Raw genomic sequence first — 16,961 nt, 5'->3', positions numbered from 1 at the left:
ATATACATTGTATATTGTATATAACAAAGATTTAAGTTGATTCTGGACAAAGAAAGATAACTCCAATTAAAAAAAATTCTTGCTATTGCACAATATTGTGCAATAAGATATTTCTTGCTTACTATTCTGGACAAAGAAAGATAACTCTAATTAAAAAAAAATTTGCTATTTCACAATATTGTGCAATTAGATATTTCTTGCCATTGCACAATACTATGCAATTGAAAAGACTTGCTATTGCACAATACTTAATATAATAATTTTAGATCCTGATTTGGACCAACTTGAAAACTGGGCCCATAATCAAAAATCTAAGTACATGTTTACATTCAGCATATCAAAGAGGCCCAAGAATTCAATTTTTGTTAAAATCAAACTTAGTTTAATTTTGGACCCTTTGGACTTTAATGTAGAATTTGAAATTTGAAAACAGGACCAAAAATGAAGAATCTACATACACAGTTAGATTTGGCATATCAAAGAACCCCAAGGATTCAATTTTTGATGAAATCAAACAAAGTTTAATTTTGGACCCTTTGGACCTTAATGTAGACCAATTTGAAAACTGGACCAAAAAACTTCAATAATCAAGAATCTAAGTACATTTTTAGATTCAACATATCAAAGAACCCAACCGATTCATTTTTTGTCAAAATCAAACTAAGTTTAATTTTGGACCCTTTGGACCTTAATGTAGACCAATTTGAAAACGGGACCAAAAGTTGAGAATCTACATATACAGTTAGATTCGGCATATCAAAGAACCCTAATTATTCAATTTTGATGAAATCAAACAAAGTTTAATTTTGGACCCTTTGGGCCCCTTTTTCCTAAACTGTTGGGACCAAAACTCCCAAAATCAATACCAACCTTCCTTTTATGGTCATAAGCCTTGTGTTTAAATTTCATAGATTTGTATTTACTTATACTAACGTTATGGTGCGAAAACCAAGAAAAATGCTTATTTGGGTCCCTTTTTTGCCCCTAATTCCTAAACTGTTGGGTCCTAAACTCCCAAAATCAATACCAACCTTCCTCTTGTGGTCATAAACATTGTGTTTAAATTTCATAGATTTCTATTTACTTAAACTAAAGTTATTGTGCAAAAACCAAGAAAAATGCTTATTTGGGCCCTTTATTGGCCCCTTATTCCTAAACTATTGAAACCATAACTCCCAAAACCAATCCCAATCTTTCTTTTGTGGTCATAAACCTTGTGTCAAAATTTCATAGATTTCTATTAACTTAAACTAAAGTTATGGTGCGAAAACCAAGAAAATGCTTATTTGGGCCCTTTTTGGCCCCTAATTCCTAAAATGTTGGGACCAAAACTCCCAAAATCAATACCAACCTTCCTTTTGTGGTCATAAACCTTGTGTTAAAATTTCATAGATTTCCATTCACTTTTACTAAAGTTAGAGTGCGAAAACTAAAAGTATTCGGACGACGGACGACGACGCCGACGCCAACGTGATAGCAATATACGACGAAAATTTTTTCAAAATTTGCGGTCGTATAAAAAGGCCGGACATTTCAGCCTGTGCACTCTTGTAGAGATGTATTTTAAAGGTGTTTTCAAGCCTATCTGCCACCTTCAATGCAGTTTCATACTTAGGCTTGTGAGCACTGAACAACTTCTGATTTACTGGCTTCAAACTTGGGGAAAGGCAATATTGCAAATGAGGTGGGGTTTGACATGTTCATATTCATTTCAGCCAAATTACTTGAGTGTGTAGGCAAAAGTAATATCTGGGTAGCTTGCTCGCTATCTGATTATAGTTATCAAAGGTACCAGGATTATAATTTAGTACGCCAGACGCGCGTTTCGTCTTCATAAGATTCATCAGTGACGCTCATATCAAAATATTTATAAAGCCAAACAAGTACAAAGATGAAGAGCATTATGATCCAAAATTCCAAAAAAGTTGTGCCAAATACAGCTACAGTAATCTATGCCTGGGATAAGAAAATCCTGACATGAAATCATTATAAGGTTAGGCATAGTACCCTCCTTTAAGAGTTGTCTAGTCCTACAGACAAATTGGATATCTGTTGGACTAGTCTACTCTTAAAGGAGGATAGTATATCTAACCTAAATTTACTGCATGGTTCAGCTTGCAGGCAAACTGACCAAAGATTTACCTTTATCTACACAATCAATTGATTTTGCTGTAATAAGGTTCTTATTTTGTGTGTGCCAATCTACCAATGTTTGGAAATGCTCCAATGTTTGTATTGTTTTTGTATTTTGCAATAAGATTGTTGAGGAAATAATGCAAGTATTTGTTTGTCTGTTGTTTGTGTTTCCCTAGTGCTGTATTCTGGATTTCAAAATTCAACTGGTTCTAGAACTTGAAGACTGGATTAATTGATTTTTTGAGAAAAAAAATTGTACATGTTTTTTTTTATAAATATAGAATTTCGTGTTTTTGAAAAATCCTGCCTACAAGTCTATAGAACACTTAAACTGTAAATTTGTGGTTTAAAACCAACGAACTCCATGAAAATTTGTCTCCTATGAATAATCAGTATAGTACAATACAGAGAGAACAAGCGCTAATGTTTCAAATTTTTAATAATACACAAATGTGACATGAATTCATGATTTTTTAGCTTTCATAACACATTTACTCCATGTATACAATAAATAATATTTAAAATACTACATCTTAAAATTTGATTGCTTAAAATAAATCATTAAAATATAGAATTTACCATTGAACCAAAAATAGAGACCACATCAATATTAATGTCACATGCAAAATTAAAAGTGGATTCTAAATATAGCTCAAAATCATATAAAAGGTGATGAATATATTCAGTGTTCAATAAATGCTTTTACAAAACATGGTAAACTGAATAAAATCCTTGTAAAGTTCTATTTAATTTCTGCATAAAATATCTTCAAATCATAAATAATAAACGAATTGTTCAGTCAATTTTTTCTTGACTATTAACTTTTAAGCAACTGACATTCAACCAGCAAAACCTTGAAGCTGACCAAGACCAGTAAATTAAATATAAACTATTACTAAAACAATTATCTTTCATTAGCTTCATCTTCTAAAATGTCTTTCTATGATTGATTAAAAAATTTTAAAAAATACAGGCATATTTCAATTACAGCTTTATTATTCTTTTCCTCAACATCACAAATCAATCTAAAAAGAATAAAGTATGAAATAAGTATTTAATATCAAGTTTCAGAGATCTTTTCTGTTGATAAATGATATTGCTTATAACAAGTATAGTCCTTTGTTCATGAAAATGCTTTAAACATTCTGCATAATTCTTACACAAAACATGTGCAATTTCATTCATTTTTATTCAAACAATTTGAACAATGCAAAGGACATCCAGATGAATCTGTATCTAGATGAAAAAAATAAATTTACATCATTTTTTGTCCTATTCAAAGAAAGAGACAAATAAAAGATCAAATTTTACAAAAGTTGAAGTTTTTCTTTTGCTAAGACATTATAAAAAAACTTTGTTTTCAATTTCAATTACTGCATTTAAGATCATTTCAATGAAGAGTTATTGCAATAAAGTCCTCTTATTTCATAGAATACAAAAACATTAAACCCAATTATCACAAAAATAATTTACTGATATTTTAGGGGGTTAAGTTCAAAGGCTACTCACCTAAATAACATAATATCATATGGTCATCTGCATCATTACAAATGTGTACAGTGACCATTACTGCACCAGCCCAGGGTAATTGACTTTTGGGTCAATAGATAGTCAGAGGTTTTAAAACTGTTAAAGCTAAATATTCATGATGTTGTAAATTATGTTAAATAATCGCAGAAATCATGAGTCGACATATAACTTCTAGATTACTTGTTAGAGAAAACTGATGCGACAAAAATAAATAATTTTGCAAATACAGGCAGTAAAAATACTCCATTGATTCCTGTTTGTATAACATCCAGGCAACAATTTAAACAGTGTTAACACAAAAGAAATCTACAATTTTACATTTAAAAATACTGAATCCATTAAACAACCTGATATCTAGGATAAATATAATATTAGATTCAACATCTTGGTCATTACACAGACCTCAGTGGGTTTACTTTCTTCTTTTTTCTATTGGGAAAAATCAATCAACAAAATTTTTAACATACATAAAATATGTGGATTTTATTTGCAACATTCTGTCATTATACTGGTCAAAACTAATGCCTTCTCAATCTCTCCCTAATTATCTTTATCCCAAAGTTAAATATGTGTCCCCTGCACAACTAATCACTAACAACTGTGATGAATGCCCAAAAATTGACAAGTTTATATTTCATGCAAGAATCATAAATTACATGTAGATGATAGAACTGGCTTCAATTGGATAAAATAAGTTTACAGGTGCCCCTTTTCAGATTTCTAGGCACCAATCAGATCATACACAGTATTTTTTTTAAATCCAAAACATTCAAAACATAGCAATTTCAGGAGTCTATGTTTGCATTCCTAACTCAGTGTGACCTTAAATTATGTCTATAATCGACTGTACATTAAAAAAAAAAATGTGGTGTATGTATTGTTAGGAGATACAAATTCTAATTGATAAGTCTGAACCTTTTCTTAGTATTCATGGGAATTATTTAAAAATTTCATCTGAAATTGTACATGATGTATACAGAAAATCCCTAATTAAGTTACAAATAAACAGGAATGGTTTATCTTATCCCCCTTTTGAACCTAATTCCTCTCTATTTTGCATGCAACATTTTAAGTTGTATAATTATGGCCTAAAAAACGATTCCATTTTTCAGAAACAAAAATAAAATCATTTATACATACATGTAACTGTATGTCTGTATTGCAGCAAACCAGTATAAAAGTCCCTTTGCATGTCATGATTAAATGATATCAAAAAATAATTTCAGAACCAAAGTCATTCTTGGCATGATATGAAAGAGTTAAACAAAAGTGTTTCTGATTTTAAAGATGACAAAAAATAGAGGTACTTTCAAGTTCATAGTTTCTTTGAACTTTGACTGAAAGGTTTGTGAACTGATAAATTAGTGTTTCAAATTGAATTTTAATGGAAAAATCATGTAACGTTTTTACATTAATTGAAGATATGCTTATTAACAGTAATGAGATATGTGAAATCCTAATTCAAATAGTAACTCTTATCTCAGTATTGTATCCCATGAAAAAAATAATATCACCACATATATGTATAGTAATGCTTCACATGTATTCGTGTATTAAATGTTCCACATGTATACATAATATGCTTCACATGTTTTACCCCTATAACACTGTATGCATATTCATGTAATGCTTCACATTTTACATATGATTCTTAACTTACTTTACATATACAACATACAGCACTATCTTGTGAAAAAATATCAAGCTGCTGTGTCTTTTTAAGAGAAATGGCAGAATTCTCAACTCCAGTTTGACATTGTAATAAGTCTTTGAATAGCATGTCACACTCATTTAAAGTTTAAGAACATGACTTATATCTTCAAACTAAGGAAAATTTCAGAGAATCATGTAAGAGACATCATGACCCTTGAATAAAGGACCTCTTCTGAGATATTCCCAATACTGATAAGCCAGTATTTTGTCAACGTACATGTATAAAAGTTTATAGTCAAAAGGCATTTTTTATCATACAAGTTCCCTGACTAGGATATTAATCAATAAATTACAAAGCAATCTGGCTTTTAACCATTATATACAAATTAAGTTTATAATATAAGGAATACTTTAAAAATGTATCACACATAAACCAAACATCCAAAGGGACGCAACTCAATTTACGAAGCTATCACAAAAATCTTTGTACATGTACACTAAAGTAACATTAATTTAGCAAGCAGGGTAAAAAATTAGAGCTATATAATTTATCTAAAAAATGTACCAATTAGAAAATAAGAAACCTATATATTCACATTTGAAATAAAAGAAAAAAAGAGCATTTAAAATACAACAATGATTCTCATCAAACTAACATTTAACTTTCATATGAACTATACAAATTGTACAAAATGCAAGAAAACTGCTTCTTAAAAGAATGTTTACGAAAAAAATCACTTACAACTTTAAGGGAGCATCAATAAAGGGAAGTAAAAATCATCTGTGAACGGGGTTTTATGGTAATGAGAGAAGTCAGTGGAAGATAGGTATCTGTTATATCTTTTTACATAATCATAAATGTGATTAATATTTGGTTTTAAACTGTAATTGTTAAAATTAAGGGGGACATTCTTGAGCACATAGAAATCAAAGTAGATTGGGAATCTTAACAGTCATATAATTATTCCTCACTTAAAAAAAAGCATCTTAAAGGAAAGTGTTTTTTTTTCATTATGCTCTGTCTTACAACACTTAACAATTTTGTCAAGTCAAACAAACATTTAAATGCATACATATATACATGCAAAAGCATAATTGAAAATTTTAGCAAACAGGCAATTCCAGAAATGACTAAGGGGATGATGATTAATTGGCCTGCAATTGATTTGTCCCCATTAAAATCTTACAGAATTGAATAAATCAAGATTTATTTATATTGTTGCTGGTGGTTTTAGCCTTACAAAATGTTTTGACACCTCATTTTTTCAAACTAAAATTTAAAACAAGTCTACCTACAAAAAGAACAATCCCAATGCATTTCCATTACGGAATATCTTTTCAAAAGTGTTGCTATTCTTTGCCTCGATTCCATTTGGTCTTTGATTCAATTTCTATCATGTATTGATTATTTAATTGTTGTCCTTAATCGTTAAGCACTAATTGGTTTTATTAATGTATAAGTGCATTACCACATGGTTTAAAATCATTCCTTGGCTCCTAGGACCCTGATTTATTGGTTTTGAAACTGCTTGTGCTTATCAATTCTACATTTAATATCTTCAAAAATGTTCTTCCACATTACTTTCTTGTTGGAAACTTGTATTGTTTTTCTCCCTTTCTCATTTTTAGCAAAAAAAGACAACTTTTAAAATGTACTAAAACAAAAATGTACACACAATTGTTAGAAGCCGACCAAGAGTGACTGACGTATTACTAATTTCTTTTAAAATTTACAATATTTTACAAAACATTATAAAAAAATATTTGCAAAGACAAATTGTAAATGTACAAATAAATGTAGCACTTCAAAGACAAAGCCATTACATTTGTCTCATAAGAATAAAAGTGTAAAATACAAAATCAATTTTTACTTCCATAACATTTCAAAATTGTAAGAGGAGTTAATTAATCTAAAAAAAAATGCTCAAAGAAATCCATAAAATTTGAACAGCTTATATAAAACAGTTTATAAAGTGAACTCTAAAAGCAATAGTGAAAATAATAAAGTTTCCTTAAAATTGAATGTACTAAAATAGTATTTAATTTACTGACATAAAAATCAATTTCTATCAGAACAACTCTACAATGTATCAATATCTGAATGATCACTCAGACACAGAAACAACATGTTCTTCTGTGAATATTCTGATTTACAAATGGTATGATTAATCTACAAAAAATATCATCACCAAAGAAGCACCATTGCACACAATCATTCTTACAAGTAATCTCCCTTTGACTCTGGCAGAATTACCTCCCTTCTACACATCAGCAATGAGGTATGATGCACAACAGTTATGAATGTGACACACAGAGAAATGAGAAAATTTGTTGACCAATGATAATGGCCGACACAAGTGACCAATCGCTATGACTGATACAACAAATAATTTTTGATGGTATTTGGTAATGGAAGTTTGTGTATCTCATGCAGTCTATTTTTGCCTAGTTGCTGTCTAATCTGTCTACGACAAATGTCCATTAAAGGAAGAGGTTCAGCTGAAAAAGAAAAGAAAGTGGTTAATTAAATAAATAGACAATTGTGCCATTCATGCTATGCTACAACTGTAACTGTTAAGATCAGTCCATTCAACTGGGCATTAATTCTATCATTCGTATAAATTTCTTAACTTATTTATTATTCACTGTCGATATACACATAATAATAGATCTTAACTTCAAATTTACAGCATTTAATTTGTTTTATACATAATTTGTCAGGAGTGTTGTTAATTTTTATCTTCAATGTCAGTATTCAACCAATAGCAGTGGCTATATAATATATTTCAGTTGGTTTCTTGATGCAGCAAGCATATTTAAACCCAGCTTAAACATGTTAAAGCATCCTGTACTGTCACCAAATTCCTTGTTCAAGTTGGTGATTATCCTGTTGGCAGATGCAGTATGTGAATGCAAATTCTAGAAAAGTCCCCCCCCCCCACAAATTGTTTGGTTCAGTAAAACTGGTGGTGCTGTACTAATATTAATTAACAATATTATTTCAAGTACAAATTTAACTTTTATATATAATATAATACTTACGGTCAAGTCCACCTATATAGTTCATTGTTATTTCACAATGTCCCCAAACGGCACTAACAACGGGATAAAGTTTTTTGCCTTTCAAATTACGATATGCAACACCTAAATATTGTCCATCTACCACAAAGCTTAAAGTGCCTTCGTCCATGTCTAAAACCGTAAGAAAACTATCTGGAACAACAAAATTTTCATCTGAATTCAAAAGACTAGGATAGGTCAGTCCTATAGGATTATTTTTTCCATCATGATACAGTTTGTTCCTTCCTAAATCCCAACCCCATGATTCTGAGTTACTCCCTACCAAGGACTGATATCCTACACAATGTAAGGGGGACTCGGCAGTGGCTACACCCACAACGGCATGAGTTCCTCTTTGTCTCGTGCTCCATACGATTTCCCAGACATGGAGTCCACGAGTGTAGCCAACTTTCCCCCTGATACAGTCCGTACTCTGTGCCACCGGATGACGGTGAAATGTTAACTTATCATCCTCCTTCACAAATATATTTAGAGATCGATCGTCAGGATTCCAGGAATGAGCCACCTGGACTTCCTTTGGCGGTGGTGGCATGTCCAGTAACATGTCTAGCCGGCTAGGCTTTTGATAGTCGGGATTATACACCATGTTTTCTTTACACAATGCTTTATAGTTAGATTCTCTATTGGTTCCTGTTTTGATGCCTCCAGAAACCTTCTGCCCCATGCTCATTGCTTATCTGCAAATCACGGACAATATCCAACATTACATCAACATCAAATTGTGTGATGTAACAAGCTACAGAAATGTATGGTGCTCCGAATAATTGTGCCGAGCTTCTTGATTTTTTATTTATTAACCTGAAATAAACAAATGAAAAATCAATGTGTGAATTAAAACATGTACATGTAGTTGCTAAATTACACAATAGTCATGGTAATTGAGCTACATGTATATAAGTTTAATGTACATTTTGTAGTTACATGTACTAAATGTATAACATGTATAATAAGTGTTTTAAATTAGGATTTCTCAGAAAGTGAATGTTGTGACCTTTATTTTGTAATGGATGCGGATTTTGCAAGTATTGTAAGTAAAAACATGTAACATGTGATAATAATAGGTTATTTAGTACATGCTCTTGTTCACTGACATACTGTTCAATTAATAAAGAGAAAAGCCAGACTGAACTACTAAATCAGTCAGTGCATGTACTGTTCAACAGAGTTTAAGAAAGTTTTACTAAGACTAGTGAGGGCTTCCAATGTTATTGAAAGAAGAAATACCTATTCTTTCTACCCCTAAATTAACAAACATGCATCTTAAACTTTATTTTGATTAAAATCTAGATAGTCTATGACATTTGTCAAATACACATGTACAAAAAGCATAAATATCTTATTTATAAATGAGGCTAATAAATGAGACTCCTAGCCACTCATGATCAGTATTGATGCACATTGCAGAAATTGTAACTTAACTGAAATCAATGTGTTTTTCAGTGTATAGTACAAGCATACAAATTTATATTGATGTGTATGTTTTAAAATTTTAAAAATCAATGACCATAAATAGTATCTGCAGGTGGTTATAATATATACAGATATAGGCATGGAATGCTATCATAATCATTGAAAACATTATTATGATTATTATTACATACGTATATACATGTAACCTATTAATGGTAACGCATTAAAACACTTGTCTGCTCTTTAGTCGTTTTTTTGTCTCTTTGACATTTCCCTTTGCATTTCCATTCAGATTCTGAATTGTATACTATATTTTTCAAATTTCACAAATTTTACAAACTACTTCTAAACTAGTCCACAAATGTAGACATTAAATTCATGTTTTATTTTTTTGTACCTGTCAATCAATAGACCACCAAACTTCTAAACAAATCATTAGAGACAAACAACAGTTTTATGTAAACATGAAAAACACTAAAGAATTATCTGTAATCTATATATAATCTGTATATCATATGACTGTGTAGTCACTTATTGTTTATTTGTAATGGAAATACTGTTATGTATATACAGATATTGCCTAAGGCTTTTTCTTGTTACATGTATATTGTACAGGGGGGAGATAATCCCTTGTTACATCACATGTCCATTGGATATTATGTAAAACACAATTAAAGTATTAGGTCAAAAGTTCAACATGTTTGTAACCTTTATATGTAATTGTGTGCATTTATTGTGTAAACCTAACTTAATTATACATTTAGCATTAACCATGGAAAATACAAATAGCAATTTTCATAACAATAAATGCTTTCTTATAATTTTAAACAATTATAAAAATTATACATTTAAAGAGAGGTTAAGATTGTGCACCAATCATTGAATACATTGAGGACAACCAAAAATTTATTTACAGTTGCATATATATGATAAAATAAAACTCTGAAAACTAAACTGTATTTATTTTTTCTGCTATTTCTGATGTATATATATGCAGGTTTTTTAAGTAAATAATTAACCCTAACAATTTAACGTTTTTTAAGACCAGGGCAGCATACTACAAATTTTGCATAGCATTAGTTCAGATATTGCTATAAATTTATACAAAATAACTTCTTTCAGCAACTTTTTTAACTGCTTTTCCTGATATGGAATTTTTTGTGACTAGGGTTTCAATGTTAAATACCTTGACAAATTTTGATTTTAGAACATTTTGGGTTGTAAGATGCAGCCAAAAATTTTCTATTGGTCTTTGAAATAGATGAAAATAAATGGAGAATGTGTGCATAGCCACTAACTTGATCTGTGTTTAGTAGTAATAAGCATTTTGTACAATTTTTATAATATGAAGTGAAGGCAAACTAAAGTTGGGGATCGGAAATCATGTTTGAGGACATTCTCAACAGATGGACAAGTGTCCCCTTCAAATAGTGATGGGGACATAAAAATGCTCAAATCATTTGTATTTTAACAATATCTCAGAAAATGTGCAAACTTTGGAGACTATACTGTAATATTTTGAAGATGTATAAGCTTTTAAAGTAGAATTAAATTTCAAGATTCAAATTCTGATTTAATTTCAGAGCATGTCAAATTTCCTGTTGTATTTTGCCACTTCACAATTTCAATATTAATAATCACATGATAATAGATAAACAAAGTCTGTAATTTTTTCATGCTGAAGATTTAAAGCATGAAAACTGAAATTAATGTGGACACAAGACTACTACATGTATTCTTCATGAAAATACATTGTACCTTAATCAAAATGAAATTGTACAGTAATACACAACGCCAAATACACCATTTGCAAATATACATATAACTGTAGTTATGATGTTGAACACTTAGTAAAATATGCAAAACATTCAAGGTAAATGAAGGTGCAGGGTCAAAAAATCTTTTCGAAAATAAAATGTGTTAATCATTTTTAATGGTAATATAACTGGTCTGCATACCAAATATTGCATTATTGTGGAATGTGGACTTATCATTTGTGGTTTTCTTTAAACTGACCTAATCACATATTTTTATGTAAGTTTAAGTGGTTCCCCTTTAAACTGACCTAATTATTCACAAATTTAAACTATCAAGTAAACTAGGTAAATGTTTCAAAGTCAATGATTATGAACCTTGATTGAGAAGTGGCCTATTAATTTCCAAGGAGACAAGATTTGTCAATGTTTATAAAACTACATACAAAATATCATTGATTTAACATTATTGGTTCCCTTAAAAATCAAACTTGACCAGTAACTTATGATAAAACAATACACCAAATATCAAACCAATGTCTTCAAGCATGAAGAAAAAAGTCTGGAAAACTGACTTGCTGGACTAACAGATAAACAGACAGATGGACACTGAAGTTCTCTTCCACTTGGTTGATAGGGGACTAAAAAATACCAGTCCTAATAGAATCTGGAGTACCACAAAGATAAGTCCTAGGACCCATTGTATTTCTTATCATTTAACCAAGGAGGTAATAGCAAACACTCTGCTTTATACAAAATTAGCATCCCCAGGATAACAGTACGATCAGAGAAAAATGATACAAATATAAAGAAACTAACATGTTTATCACCCACTTGACATGGCTCTCTGATGTACCAGGCTGTTACCACGAGCAGTTTGGGCAATTAAATAAATTGCATATGTCACGTGATTGTTATCAGTGACTAGGTCATTAAAGTTCAGGTGTATTTTTGGTAACCATGCAGTGTATAGGTGTTTATGATATGGAAAAAGATTTGACGCGCAATTTCAAAATCAATCGTCTGTCTACGGTGAAAAAAGATGCAGAAATGACAAAGTTATGAGGGTTTAAAGGAAAGTTAGTGTGCCATTTTTATTCAACACTACATTGCTTTAAACAAGGATTTTCGCTTCACCTTTCAATTTCTATTTATGAGAATTGGCAGGTTATAATCATAGAAAATATACGAATATGTAAAGTACTTTAGTTACGGTAACCTGTAACGACCGGAAGGAATATTTGCAATTGAAACATAGAGAAATTTATCGGGAACAACGTAAAAGTGACTATCTGTTGATATTAACATTGACGGAAATGAGACGGATATTCGTTTCATTTCTATTGGTAATTAGTTTACTTTTAACATAAAATTGTAATGTTTAAGTACTTAACATTTAAATAAAAAATATCACAACAAATCTTTTTAACATGTCAATAATTGTATATCCGGTCAGTTTATGACACCTCGGGTGTGTGTTGTTACTCGGGTATGTAATAAGACAAAATCTCAGACTACGCGAATGAATTTTATTTTTACAGGACATTCGGTCTGGTAAGCATCCTAGCTTTACCAGACCGAATGAAATTTTACCAGACCAATTTCTTTTTACATCTAATTGTATATTATCCGACAAAAAACAACAAACATATGACTTTGTTGTGCCCTAAAATGCACAAATTAAAACAAAATGATGTAACAAGAGGGGATATTGTTATGAAATTTGTGCACAATTGCTTGAATGCATTTCAGTGAAGAGTAATGTCCCTTTTTATTGGATTTTGACAATGTTTGTGAATTAAACATAATTTAGAGTTTCTGTATAAAATATTATTTCCTGTTTCTTCTTTCTTTTTCATATATCTTTTGGTTTTCAATTCTTGTGGTTATATTTCATAGCTAAATTTTGTGATCTGCTTGGATTTTTATTCATTTATTGTATTTAAATCGGCAAACCTGGAATTATCCTTATCCGTTCCCAGAATCTGATCCGGTTGTGCCAATGATGGCATCCATTGTTGTTTTTGACAGTCAGATATGTTTTTACCCGGATTTACACATTTCTGGTTGTCGATGTTCGGCATAAAGCTAGCGGTTGAACAAAATAAACATCGCTGTGATGAATAATAAAGATGAAAATGAATTTGAGATCGTTTGGCAATTTTGCTAGAATGTTCCATGAAAAAAAAACACCGGACATTCGGACCGGAATTCAACAAAATTTTACCAGACCGATCCATTATTCACCGGATTTGTCCGACGGTCCGACGTATTTCGTGTAGTCTGAAATCTCCCTCTGTGACAGACTCGATCTCAACTTATTAACGCCCACTTACAGAAAAGTTGGTAACATTTTATGTGTAATTATCGTCTTTCGTCCTCTCTCCTTCTCATATAACCTCCTTGATTTAACCAAAAGACCTAAACTTGTCAATAAAGACTTTTTGTTGCCAATTCTTCTTCTTTATATACAGAAAAACATCAACTGGTTGATGATTACTTTCCGGCGCATGCCTGGTTTAACAATATTGTTAATGATTAAAAAAATATATATTTTTGGTTTCTTAATAATTTTTCAATTTTTATGATACAAATGTATATGTAAGTAATATTTTTCAATTTTTATTTTTAATTTTTGGTATAAGATAAAAACAAGATACATATTATACATGTAGGTGTTTGTAAGTGTCAAGGAGCATCTCTCTAGTGAGTTTCTCCTATTGTAGCATAGCCAATATCGAATAGATCAAGTGTAGACTATACTGGGTGGAAAACGTAGAGAAGCATGGTTTTACAGTTTGAATTGTTTTACACTTCTCATTTGGGACCTTTTATACATTTTGTAGCTTGTTGTTTGGTGAAAGTTAAGGCAACATATTGATTTCATTTGGTGTTTGTAATATTGCTTAATCACATTAATACACAACAACATTTGCAAATGAATAAAAGTATGATGTTGATCACTATTTTACATTGTTTTTAAAAAATTAAAAATATTTGTGCAATGTTATGCATGATACAAAAACTTTAACATATATATCAAAATGATGCTGGTTAATTTCTATATTCCCAATATGTGAAACATTTTTTGGTTAATAAACAATTTGTTAGAAGTTTCATATACATGTACATGTAGTATCTGGGTAGGGAGTTGGTGCTACCCAATAGTGTGTCCATTTGCTCCCAAAACACTTAAATCTTTCACACTTACATGTTTAAACATGAAAGAAGGGCCTGGAGCATTGTGAGGGTTGGTACAGGTCTATAGAAACGTTTGAACCCTCTGTGTTTGTTTGCACATGTCTTAAGTCAGGAATAGGATGTTCACTGGTTGTCGTTCGTTGATGTGGTTTGTAAGTGTTTCTCGTATTATATGTACATTTGTAGGTTAGACCATTGGTTTTCCTGTTTGAATGGTTTAACACTTTCAAGTCATTTTTGGGGCCCTTTAACACTTGCTGTTCAGTGTGAGTCAAAGTTTTGTGTTGCAGACTGTTGTTGACTTATAATGGTTCTCACTGTTGCTTGTGGTAAAATATTTAGCATAAAGAGCCAACCCATGGTAAAATGAGTATAAATTCAAACTCCCATACCGGTATGCATGAATTATTTTGTCATATGTAAAAGTGTACCTGACAATTGCAAAGTGGGTCTCATTGGGGTCTAAGCGTGACGCAGGATTGTCGATTTTTCGTAAGCGTAACACAGGAAATCCAAATAACTGTGCCGTGAAAACGGGAAATGAGGTCCAGCAGGACACAGGAAATTGCAAAATAATGAGAATTGCTTATGTTCATAGTATAAGCGGGATACAGGAATCTGACAAAACAGTAAGCAGGATCAGAACACCCCCCCCAATGAGACCCCTGCAAACTGCCTGATTTCTATTTTATCATTTATCATGTTTATGCTTCCAATTCAGGATTATCATTACAAACAAAAACTAAGAAATTAAAGTTCTAGGCTTAAGTTTATACATTGTTTCTTTTATATTTGATGTATTCACTAGCTTATTTAACTGTCACCAGCTGGCCACTGCCATTTGAACAGCTGATTCGAATTTCTTTGTGTTGGCCAAAACAAAGCGAAACAGGATGAACAAAAGACACATTTCCTGATCACCATTTTGAACAAATTCGGCTCTTATACGTGAAAATCAGACTTATTACAGATTCATCTTATTCATGGCTAGTCGTTAGATCACAAAATTACATGTATAATGACAAGAAACGTGACGAACTTACAAAAAAATCCCCATAAAACAATGTGTTTGTAGTCGTGAACGAAAATCACATAGTTACAACAATTCTTACCGTTTAAATCTATATCTAAATATAAAATCAGCATATATATGTGTGAGACTGATAAAACTGAAGAATAAAATCTAAAATATTTGTTAATTATGTCTCAATATTCTCTTTTTCGTCTGTGACACAACACAGCTCATTTTTCCAACATGGCTGCCACAGCTATCGAGGTCACGTGATCACCACATTGACATCACCCATGGGGAGCGGAGACGAACGGGGTATTGGAGTGCATAAAATATACAATTTATCATCTAATTAACGAATATACATTCCTAATTAGCGTATAGCTATGTTTATTTGTAGTCTTTGATTGAATTCATTATACAAATATACATGAAAGGGGGATGATAAGAAAAAAGGGGGGTGGTTATAACAGAGCATTATATATATGTATGTTACCTTAAGTATAATTGATCGCAACACAAATGGTATAGCTTCTCCTTCTATTTGATCTTCTCTGTTACACATTATTATATCCAGATGTCTCTATATCAACTATAGAAGGTTACATTTTGAAAATTTAGCAAACATTTCTGGAAAAGACAATTAATATTTTCAATTAAGTATTATTAATTTCAAAATATAGAGGATCTTTTCCCAGATTCTCCTTGCTACATTTATGGTAAATCCAGAATTTTAACAGATACCACCCCAAATTTTGCGTATTCATAATCGGGCCGGGATTCGCATATATATACATGATTCCTGTTTTTCTGTTTCATTCTAAAGTTAACATGATACAGGGACGACTCATGACAAAAACTGTCAATACACCAGAGTTAAGAACACATCCAGACCCGCAAAATTGTTGTTTTCTATCATAAATATCATGAGCAGCAGTATCTTATTTTTTTTTACTCTACAGATGTATCACACATTGCTAACAAAAATACAGAAAGCGGAGGAGTTTAACTTGATGAACAAGATTCACAACTTTCCAATTTAAACACCCCCTCACTGCATGGTTTGGGTACGGTATTTCTTCTTATTCTACGCAGATTCATACTTTCACTGACACCCTTTAATTATATTTTTTTACATAAAAAGGGAAGGATATTAGAAGGTACAATAAAAAAAACACAAGTCA

The 16,961-nt window shown here is 31.2% G+C and overlaps 1 protein-coding gene across 1 annotated transcript; it reads right to left on the bottom strand.

Annotated features, from left to right (window-relative positions):
• Positions 1–7,189: 7,189 nt before the first annotated feature.
• On the bottom strand, positions 7,190–16,037 carry LOC143056796 (SPRY domain-containing SOCS box protein 1-like). Its single transcript, XM_076229961.1, has 3 exons — positions 15,878–16,037; positions 8,362–9,198; positions 7,190–7,818 (listed from the first exon to the last, which is right to left on the bottom strand). The coding sequence occupies exons 2-3, from the start codon at positions 9,068–9,070 to the stop codon at positions 7,688–7,690; spliced, it is 840 nt and encodes a 279-aa protein (XP_076086076.1). The 5' UTR covers positions 9,071–9,198; positions 15,878–16,037; the 3' UTR covers positions 7,190–7,687.
• Between the last annotated feature and the right edge of the window lie 924 nt (positions 16,038–16,961).

Source organism: Mytilus galloprovincialis, chromosome 13 (assembly GCF_965363235.1).
Source record: "Mytilus galloprovincialis chromosome 13, xbMytGall1.hap1.1, whole genome shotgun sequence".
Lineage (NCBI taxonomy): Eukaryota > Metazoa > Mollusca > Bivalvia > Mytilida > Mytilidae > Mytilus > Mytilus galloprovincialis.
The sequence above is the reverse complement of the archived record's forward strand: the minus strand, read 5'-3'. Positions and strand labels throughout refer to the sequence as shown.